General features: G+C 42.6%; 1 protein-coding gene across 3 annotated transcripts in view; it reads right to left on the reverse strand.

Annotated features, from left to right (window-relative positions):
• Nucleotides 1–11,111, reverse strand: part of Epha4 (EPH receptor A4) — a 143,548-nt gene that overhangs the window by 69,519 nt on the left and 62,918 nt on the right. For all 3 annotated transcript variants that reach the window (XM_031368115.1, XM_031368116.1, XM_031368117.1), the window contains exon 4: nucleotides 6,347–6,502. In XM_031368115.1, coding sequence (XP_031223975.1) covers nucleotides 6,347–6,502 — 156 coding nt within the window. The remainder of the gene's footprint in view (nucleotides 1–6,346; nucleotides 6,503–11,111) is intronic.

Here is an 11,111-nt window from a genome sequence, read left to right on the forward strand (position 1 = left end):
AAAAAAAAAAAAACCAGAGGGGGGGGCAGTTTTCTTCTGACCTTGGAAGCTAGTAAGGACGATGTTATTTTAATTTGCATTCCGATTTTAACAACACAGTCACACAGCACCAGTGGGACCGGCGCTCCGTTTCCACTGAAGATTGCTCATCATTTCATTATGGCTCATTATGTTGATAACTGCCAGGCAGCATTAGAAGTGAGGGCTTTGAGTAATAGAACTGAAATGGTGATTTTAAAACAATACACTTTCCAGAGGAAATACAGCAGCACGCTAAATTCAATTACAGAAGAGGAATGCAGAGAGGCAAAGTCGGTACCATCCCTTGCTTGGAGCCTGGCTATTTCATCTGCTTGCTGCCCTCCACCTGCAGAAAGCATTCTCAACTCAGGACCTTTTTAGCCTAGATCTGGGTACATTTGTGCTTATGATTAGCCTTAAACTTTTCCAGTGTGGGCTGCCTTAAAAGCTGAGATTGGAAGGGGGCAGGGGGAATATTAAGCCACCAAGTGTCAATCAATCACTCTCGTTTGTTTGGAACAGCTGATGGAGTTACTCAAGGCCATTTACTCAGAGATAGATACAGATGCACAGAGACCCTTCAAGTTGGCAATGGAAAGTTATCATCTCTCATCTGCAGATAGCCCTTGATCTTGAGCACTGATAAATTTGGCCCAACAAGTGAAACAGAGCAGAAAAGCAAGGATTTATTATTTCAGTTGAAGATGATAGATAGAGACCCACTCATGAACAGGGCTAAGCAAAGGAGCAAAATAACAGTGGTGGGTTTAGATTTTTTTTTTTTTAAGGTATACAAAGCTAATGACTTCCTTCATGAGTTATGTTGCTTACATATTTTGAAATGTATCAGAAATTGCAACAGTTTCCTTAAACATAATATTGGTTGGCTCAGCCTCCTCACTGAACACCAGCAAAGGTCATAAAGGACTTCTGTTCTTGCAAGGGAGCCTTCCTGACCCTGAAGAAAGCCAGTCAGCATTTTAGAAGGGAAAGGGAGATTAGAAGGGAAAGGGGGCTAGGTAGCTTCCTTGTTACAGAATGTTTATTATTATTATTATTATTATTATTATTACTACTATTATTATAACATACCACAGCAGGGGGTGGGGGTGAGGGGGGGGAACAGGTAGCTTTTGTCAGGCTATAATCCCAGGACTTGGGAGGTAGAGGGTCAAGAAAGAGTTGAAGGTCATCCTCAGCCAATAGAGAGAGTTAAAGGCCATCCTGGGCTACCTGACACCTTCTCTCAAAAAAATAAATAAAACCCTATAAATAAATAGATAAATAAATAAATAAACAAACCCATCTGGTTTGGAACAAAACCTGATGAACTCAGATTCCATTCTCAGCTTCACTGTTTTCTTCCATGTCTCTCTCTGTCTATAGGCAACATGGCCAGAAAACTACAGTGTTTTTCTCCTCTAATCAAGTTCTGTGCAGGAATGTGGGAGATGCATTTACATTTCTGCTCTCTGACATCAATCCATAGGGAGTCTGAAAGAACCACAAAAACCCAAACCAAAAACATGCCCAGTGAGGGGACTTGGTTATATGACCTCCAACTGGGGTTGGGTTATTTTTCAGAAGGAGACAAATGAACTATTTGATTTTCATTAAGAGCAAATGTTCTGGGTCCTTGAAATATCCTTCTAGAGTTTCCACTAACAGAAAGTTAAAACAGGCATGAAAGAGCATCTCTGAGCTCCTGCCCTTCAGACAGAGAACCTATGCCTCATGGATAGCTGGTTCACCCACCAGTCACATGGTCACCTGCAAAATTGTCAGAAATGCAGAATCTTGGGCCTGGCCTTGGTCCTACTAACCCCTAAGTGGCTTCATGTGACTTCTTCCACAGTGATGCACAATGTAACACTGCTCTGACTGGGTCTGGGGACACCCACCTATGATCTTGAGTTATCAAAGCTGGGAGGATGAAGTAGGTGGATCGGGAGACTGAGGCTAGCCCACATAGAGTCTCCAAATCTAATTTAACAAGATTCCCATCTCTAATTAAATTAAAAAGAGCTGGATGTCTGGTTTAACAGTGGAGCTCTTGCTTAGCATATGCAAGGCCTGGGGTTCAATCCCCAGAAGTAGAAAAAATAACAACAACAATAATAAATACTAGTATCAATCTTTAGCATTGGGCATCTTCTTTTTTTTGAACAGGTATGGACTACTTCTTTTTTCAATATTCAGACTGAAACATCTCAGTCTGCCTGAATCACATGCACTCAGGTTAGACTAACCAATGGTTCCCTCCAAAGTCCTCCAAACTTTATTTTATCCAAGAGTGTGGACTGTGTGAACTTTTAGGTGTCTCCTTCGAAATTAGCTAGTGCGACTTGTATTTACCTGGTCTAATTGTTCCCCAAGTGAACAAAAATCTGATTTTACAAGCCAATGGAGCAGAGTCTCACTTTGGCCAGAAGAATGAGTCTTGGAGAGTGTGTTTTATTTCTTCATTAGTGTGCCGTCACAGTGAGCGATCACTAAATGCAGGCCTGCATAAGAATGCTTGGGTTAAAGACAGCATAATGAACAAAGAAGGTGCCTGATTATCTTGGCTGTCAGCACAAGGGAATTGGGTTTGTCACCTGGCTTAACCAACTGGGAAGAACTGATTAGCGGCTGGAATCCGTTTGAAAGGATCCCCTGATGTTTATGTTCCCTTCCATCGGCCACATCTTGTCAAAAGAAGCCGATAAAGTCAGGAATGGGGAGGATTTGTCTGTGGGATATCGGAACAAGAGGTTCTTTGAGAAACTCCCACTGTTTCCTCTGCTGGACCATCTATCTACTCAAGCACACGATAGAAAGGGGCTTTCTGCAAAGTTAGAAACATCTATGCCCCTGCTATGAATCTAGCTAGCAGTGTCTGCACCAACCTCATGGGGCTCTTCAGGTCTGGAAAGGCAGAGATCACAAATGAGCAACTGAGTGTAAAACTCAACACGACATGTGCCTATAGCCACCTATAGCCACACGTGCCTATTGGCTGTAGTCTATATTCAACAGAGAGGGAGAACTCCTCAGATACAGATTCTAACCCTGCTATCTCATCTAATAATACAGGTCCCTGAGTGTCCCCCTCTCAGGAAGGCATCCAAGCTTTACGTAATTAATCAAGGGAAGAAGTAGAGATGCGATATCCATCTTAACTGTACGAGAGATTAAAGTCAGATTTTTGAGTTCTACCTCAATGATCCTGGGACGCTCTGTAGCCACTGAATAACTGAATTGTGACATCAGTCAGGACAGTCGTCACAAGCTAGCACAGAGTCAGTAAAGTGGTGTCCCCTCCCTGAGAGGTGGTTTAGCCAAGGAAGTGATCAACTAGAGATAAAAGACAGACAAACACTTCTCAGATTCCCACCATGTGTCAGTCAGGTCTTCACAAATATTTTCTTAATTATTATGTTTTTTTTTTTTTTTTTTTTAAACAGCCATAAGAATAGAGAGTGAGAATCCCTTTCACAGATAAGGAAATTGGGGCCTGAAGACATAAAACACTCTTTGTTACTAACCCAACTTGGATAGTGCTAGGAGCTCTGGCTGGCTGGGAAGTCGGTGAGCCTGTCATCAGAGCTATTTTGTCTTCAGAAAAGCCCTGGGGAGCAAGCCAGCAGGATATAGCGATGGTCAGCCCAATAGCTGGAGCCACAAGACCTCAGAGGGAAGAGTAGAGGGCAATTTAAAGAACTGGGAAGAATCCCTGCTGTTCTTTATTGACCTTTATTCACAATTCAAAAAACTCACAACTCTTGCTCCTTAATCTTGTGGAACACAATCTAGGGGCAGGAGAACGGGCAGAGGGAGGAGGAAAGGACAGGATAGGAAAGTCATATCAAATTTTTAAAAATTTTGGTTTCAGTTCATGAGGTTTAAAAAAAAAAATAAATCAGTACTTGACATTCACTGTAGTCAAACCTTACCCAGAAGGAAGGAAGGAGTCTCTGTGTGAGTAGGTGGGGTACCTCATACAAATAAAGGACCATTATGTAAACATCAGCCCGAAATACTTCCTCTTAAGCCTGCTCTTGTGCCCTGAGTCCCACTCTGTGACTGTGGTTAGGTAGTGTCTTCAGACAGAGGCAGGTTGTTCATTCTTAAAATCACCAAGTTCAATACAGAAGAAAAAATACTGAAAAACTCAGGTTTTTCTTTCTTTCTTTCTTTTCTTTACTTTCTTTTATTTTTTTTCTTTTTTCTTTTGGAGACAGGGCTCTGAACACCAGGCTAGCCTTGAACTATCTGACTCTGTCTCCCTAGGATTAATGGTGTGCGCCGCCACTTTCCAGCTAAAAAAACCTCAAGATACAGATTTAAAAAAAAGCAGGAAGGGAACTTAGTCTGGAGATGGTTACTGGAAGGGAGGGTAGTTAAGAGATCTTTACTGTTATGAATGCATGTAAAACTAGATTAGATCACTTTGCACTCTAAGTTTAATGCTCGATCTGGGACACCAGGTAAGAGAATTGCCCAGGAATATATACTTGAGTATTCAGGTAGTGCAGTTGCATCCCTGTGCTGGCCAGGGGCATCTAAGAGCTAGCAGTTCCTGAGTTTATAAAACCAGCAAAACCTACAATACATGTCACTACAGTGTGAGCATGTGATCAAGTTTATTATCCAAAGTGCTGGGCACTTCAGCTACATAAAGTGTTTACATCACCTACCCAAAGTGCCTGGTACCTGACCTATATCTAGTGTTATATCATAGTACAATATTTATATCATCCCAGTAGGTTATCACCACAGTAGATTCTCTTGTCATAAAAGCCAATCCAGAGGGGATGGCAATTCCAGCACAAGTCTAGGATGGACCTGAATGAAACCTCCCTCCTTCCTCCCAGCGAGGGTGGGTGGTTCTTGATTGTGCTATAGAATAAGCTGTCTGCAGCCTCAACTGCTCAAAAAATCAGGAATGGCTTCTATGTTCAGTGATGCTGGCCTAGGCTGGTCCATCTGGAATTTATAGTTATTTCAAGATCAAAATTATAATAGTAATAATAATAATAGTAAAATCTAAAATAAGTCAAGTGGAATTGTTGTGCACATTACAGATACACAACCACCATGAGGATATATAATAACTACAGTCCTCAGAGAGAGAGAGAGAGAAAGAAAGAGAGAGAGAGAGAAAGAGAGAGAGAAAGAGAGAGAGAGAGAGAGAGAGAGAGAGAGAGAGAGGAAGCACTCCCAGTCTCCAAATTCCAAAGTGCTCCAGAACCTGATGTTGTTACGCGTTGATGCCACGTGATAGGCTGCAGTCAAAACAGAGGCATACTGTAAGTACTGTGTGAACTTGCCATCAAGCTATGAAGCATAAATGAGATTCAGGCTTACAGCTGGGTGTCATTTCAAATATTTGTGTATACGCAAATACTGCAAAAAAATCCCCCATATCTCAAAATGCAATGCTTTTTCAGAACAAAGATATATAGCAAATGCTATGATTAGTTCTGTTCGACAGATGGGAAAATGAAGGCTTCACAGGCTAAGGAGTCACTTTGCTAGTAAACCATGGGCTGAGAAACAAGCCCCGCACCGCAAGTCCTGTAAGCCACATTACCAGGTCATACCCTGAAAGACAGTCCTCAACTAGTGCAAAAATATGAGGGAAATGCTCAGGGCCCATCATTCCTGCTAGTGCAAAAATATGAGGGAAATGCCCAAGGCCCATCATTCCTGCCTTGGTCAAGGTCACAGGCACTGTGAGGCCCATGGCAATACCACGGGAACATTGTTCAAAGAAAGTGTGAGATTTTCCTATCCAGAGTCACACCGGGCTTGCCAACCCCATCTATTCATTCTCCCAGCATTTATTAAGTGCCTAGTATGAATTAGGCGTTTATTAGGGTCCCCAAACTCTGATGGGAGAAGCAAGAGGTATAAAGAAAGCCAAAGCAATGGCTTCAGAGTACTCTAAGCTGTTTCTTCCAGGACCGAAACAGTCCCAAACCTTGCCCTCTACCTGGTTCTCCTGTGCCTGTCAAATTACCCCCGGTCCTTGGTGTGATGGTAAAGCCATTTATAAATTCCATTCTCGGCTGTAATTACACTGTCAAACAACCTGAACACTCAATTTCTGCTCCACAAAGTAGTCGGTTGGCAGCTGTGCATTTTGAAGGCAACCAGAAACAGTGGAAAAAGAGCCTTTCTTTTCATAAGCATTTCGCTTGCTATGATAGAAGGGGATGCGTGCTTGATATCTAATTTGCCCCCTGCAAGGTTATCCTAGGAGACGTCCTGGCAGCACCCTGCTAGGTGGTAATGAAAGCTGCTGGCATCGCAAAAGACAGGAGACAAGCAAACCACTTACGGGTGCAGGGCATAGAGGCGGCATCGTTGTCAGCTCTGAAAAAGCCTCCGTCACAGGTACAGGACGTGGCTCCTTCCCAGACAGAGTAGCTGTGCGGCGGACACTTGGCACAGGTGGCGTCCGTGGAAAGAGCTTTGTAATATCCAATTTTGCAAGCTACAGGGAAGGAGAAAAAGGAAAACATACACGTGAACCACTGCAAGAACAACAGAGCAAAATTTCCTTGTTGGCAGAAGTCGCAGTAGGGTGGCGGTAGGGAGGTAGTGGTGATCGCCTCGCTTGAAAGGCAGGTTAAATCAGCCCAAGACATGGACTGGTAAGTCTTAATTTAACCCAGGCAAACAAACCCTCTATGTAGATGACGGTGGCCTTAAATTTCTCATACTTCTGCCTCCTGCCTCTATCTCCTTGAGTGCTGGGAATACAAGCACGTGCCACCATGCCTGGTTTATGTAGAGATGGAGATCAAGCCTTTCTGCCTGCTGGGTAAGCATTCTGCCCACTCAGCCACAGACCCAGAATCATAGCTTCACTTGAAGACTCACTGATAAATCTGTTTAGGTATCAGAGCCTCCAAAGGACACCCCATTAAAACTCAAGTAGAGTGCAATCAACGCTTACTGGACTATCTCAGGGTTAGAGGGGCACTATCTTGATCCACCTTACTATATTGCCTTTCCAAAACACCTCTACCATCCGAAGCCTGTAAAAGGAAGAATTCCAGCTTCCATCAGATATTTCAACTTGTTACGTGTCAGTTTTGACCTCCAAGTCTTCTGTCCTCCTCCCCGCAAACTTAAACATACAACCACTTACTTTTGAATCTGAGAGGGTGTGTGTGTGTGTGTGTGTGTGTGTGTGTGAGGAGGCGATGTTTGATCTAATCAACTGGGTGGAAATGTATCCAAATGCTCACACAAAATCGGTCAGCGGTTATTTCCTAATTATGGTTACAAGAAGACTCAATTAGAAAAACACAACAAAAGCATTTATAAAAGACAGGCGCTCAGGACAGTACAATGAAGGCTACTTAAAAATAGATTCTGGAATAGAAACCGGCTAATAATATGGTATTTACTCCCAAGTGCATGGATACCCCTACCTTCATTCATTTCTCAGCACACAACCTCTGCTCCCCTGCAGCGAGCACCCTACAGAGGTGAATTCAGACAGCTCAGGTTTTTTTGCACCTGTGATCGGCTTTCCATGATCTCAGCTTTATAAACATCGCAAGGACACTGAGGGCTACTTTCACTAATGTGGAAAAATTCAATAGTGCTGCGAAACCTCATCATAAAAACTAATTAATAGGGCTTTGCAACCTTCCCCTCTTTTTCCTCCCACACCCTTTAGGATTACTCTCCAAACCTACCTTAACTTAAAATAAAAACTGACTGGCCCCATCAAGTATTAAGGTCACAGATAAGGACGCTGACGATTAAGTTATTCCCTAACATTGGAGGTGGCGAAAGAAAGTAAGCTACCCACAACTTCCCCAGCGTGATTTCCTCCGTGCTAGTTTCGTTTATCATGGTCTCAGAATATGTCGATACTGCGGACACCTGTGTGGAGGAAGCACCCACTTGCATATTCCACTATCAAGACATGCAAGAGATCAACCTCGGTAGTCATCCAGGGACCTCTCCAAAAGAAATAGATGTAGTGATCCACACATGCTGAATGCTCTGTGGAGATTGGACTACACAGACTTGGCAGCCAGAGAGCTGACACATCCGTCCAAAAGCATCCACCCACACACTGTCCAGTGAAGCCCGACACTTCACCCTATGGCTTGGTCTGCACGAATTTTCCTCCTCTTCGTCTCCCATAATGACGAGCGGAGAAGGACTTTAGTAGGCACTCCGAAAGGCGCAGTTATTTCACTCTTATTAACTAAAGTTGTTTATGGAATTCCCTTAACGAGCCAAAACTTTATGGCGTGTGGAGCACCAACAATAAATGTGCTCCCAGATCAATCTCTCCCTTGTTTGCTTTTCGGTCTTTCACTGGACCGAAGCATCTTTAGAAAAACAAATTGCTTTGGTGTCTGTGATTTATGTGTCTCCCAAGTTCATATGCATCCCATAATTAGATATGGTTCAGCCTGCAAGGTGCTTTGGGTCGTGTTTAAGATGCCCCTAGGGTTTTTATGAAAATCTGCAACCCGGACATTGGCGGGGAGAAGCCTGCCAGGTCTCGGGGGTCCCACATCACACAGGAAGAGCCCTAAACTAAAGCACAAACTCCCTCCAGTCTCACCTGCCACTCAGTGAGTTGCATAAGACAAAAGCAACTAGGAACCCAAGTTAGGACAGAAATGATTTTAAGGTCTTGTGAGCAGAGGTGGGGCTGGTGTGTATAGAGACTGAGGGAGCCTAGAGGCTAGACTTGACCTTGACAAGTTAATAGGCACCAAGTCATATGTTAATGAAGAGCCACAAGTTCCTCTAACCAGAGAAGAGGAGAATGACTTCTTTTTTAGCAAGCAGGAACTTTCTTTAAGCCCCTGAGGGAATGGGAGCTTTTGACAAAATGCCTAACCTGGGGAAAAGGACTTTTTCTTAGGGGACAAGACACTTGGCTGGTTCAAGCACACTTTCATTTTTATCGAACATCAACATCTAATGTTGCAAGGTGAGAGTTGGTGATAATTGATAGAAATTAGTCAGTGGCAGATCAGTATAACAAAAACACTGAATTCTACTGGAAGATGTTTCTTCTAATTTATTAAGAAGTCAAAACTTACTGTACTTCAGTGAATTTAAAGGGGAGAGAAAATGCTTGAGTTTATATAATTTCTTTTCTTCCTCAATGTTCATATTAGCATGTTACGAAGGATAAATGAGTTTATTCGGGGAAATACAGAGTTCTATACCAATTTAGAAAATTGAAAGCCGCTGTTCTTTCAACACATTGACTATTTTCATCTCTTAACTTCTTGCTTTTTTACAAGCACAAGCAAAAAAATACAAAATTGTCATTGTGCTGTTCTCGGCAGCCCCTGCCACCCTGGACTACATTAAGACCATGTTATTAATATTTCAGGATTCTTAGAAAGGCTCTTTCAAAATATAGTAGTGGCTTTTCACACACACAGCCATTTTGCTGCCTACGTTCAAAATGACCTGCTAAATTGATGGTTTGGTACATTTCTTTGCTCTGTGTGGTTCAGCTTTTCAGAATTTAGCCCATAGATGCGTAAGTGCATCCTGCATCTATTCACCACTCTACTTAAGCATCTTAAGAAGCTCACCATCCCTTTTATTCACAACATGATTTCTGTGAAAGATGCACTTGGTCCAATACGTGGTGACATATACTTATTTCTCATCATTTTTTTTTTCCTGAGTTGATTGAGAACAGCTCTGTATTTTTGAGAGTAAGCAATCCAACATGAATCTCAAGAATCGCCTTTCTATTTCAAGGCCAGCCTGGTCTACAGAATGAGTTCCAGGACAGCCAAGGCTACACAGAGAAACCCTGTCTAGAAAAAAATAAACCAAACAAACAAAAAAAAAGAATTGTCTTTCTCCTGTATGTCCCAGCAAAGATGATCAGGGTGGGTCACCTCCTGTCTCTCATGAAAAGATCAACTTAGTACAGCAAACTTCCATCCAACCCCTTTAGCTTCACCTTAATCACTTCTTTATGCCAACATGAAATAAAGGAAAATAGTGGAGAATAAGAAAAAGGTAAATACGGAGGAGCAAAAGGGGGACATTCCTTTCCTTAGTTTATATGCAACCCTAACTTTAAGCGTCTTCTCCAAAGGCAGCAGAATATAGAGCTTTTAGTGGTCTACACTTTGAAATCTCAGGACACAGGAATATAAGACAGGAAGAAAGTCATAAATTCTAGCAGCCTGGCCTATGAAGTTGAGACCGCATCTCAAACGAAACAAAAGCTAATGTAAATTCTGAGTTTTTAACTTATAGGTTTTTTTGGTTCTGTTTTGATTATAGATGCCAATACAATGAACCGACTGTGCCTATTTGAAAAATACCTTGTAAAGAGCATACAGGAAGCTGAAGGCTAGGGGATCTTGAGTTCCAAGCCAGAGCTCTCTCTCTCTCTCTCTCTCTCTCTCTCTCTCTCTCTCTCTCTCTCGCACACACACACACACACACACACACACACACACACACACACACGAATGCTTCTGGTTACAAAAACATTCACAGCACCTATTTCTCTTCATAGTTCATTTTAAACTAATTTGTAAAGTAACTAGTAGCAGTTATGTTGGTGGCAGATGTCAAACAAATTATTTAATTAGTTGTCATAAAGATCCAAGTGTTTGAAGTGCAGATATGCAAAAATCCAAGGTTGTAAAAGGAAACCTTCAAGTCATAAAAGCATCTAAACTCCAGAGCTCATGTTCCCCTAAAGGTCTGCCTGCACCACAGTGAGCTGGGGATGGCCTTTCAGCAAAATTTGGATTTTGATTCACTAAAAAGGTGGGGAAGTGGAGAGAAGTCACACAGCTCAGGTCCAGATTCTCACTGCTGCCTTCCCCAGCCATTGTGGTCCTCTGTGATCCACTGTCTGGTTTGAGATCCTCTAGGGCTGTCACTTTCCTACTGAGAACTTGAGGTGAAGCTGGTCTATGAGGCCAGCTACAGGAATAAAATATACTCCAGCCCTCAAGCATTTAACCCCACCCCCCCATAGACAGACAGACAGACAGACAGACAGACAGACAGACAGACAGACTCTCTCTTTCTCTCTCTCTCTCTCTCTCTCTCACACACACACACACACACAC

Source organism: Mastomys coucha, unplaced genomic scaffold (genome assembly GCF_008632895.1).
Source record: "Mastomys coucha isolate ucsf_1 unplaced genomic scaffold, UCSF_Mcou_1 pScaffold14, whole genome shotgun sequence".
NCBI lineage: Eukaryota > Metazoa > Chordata > Mammalia > Rodentia > Muridae > Mastomys > Mastomys coucha.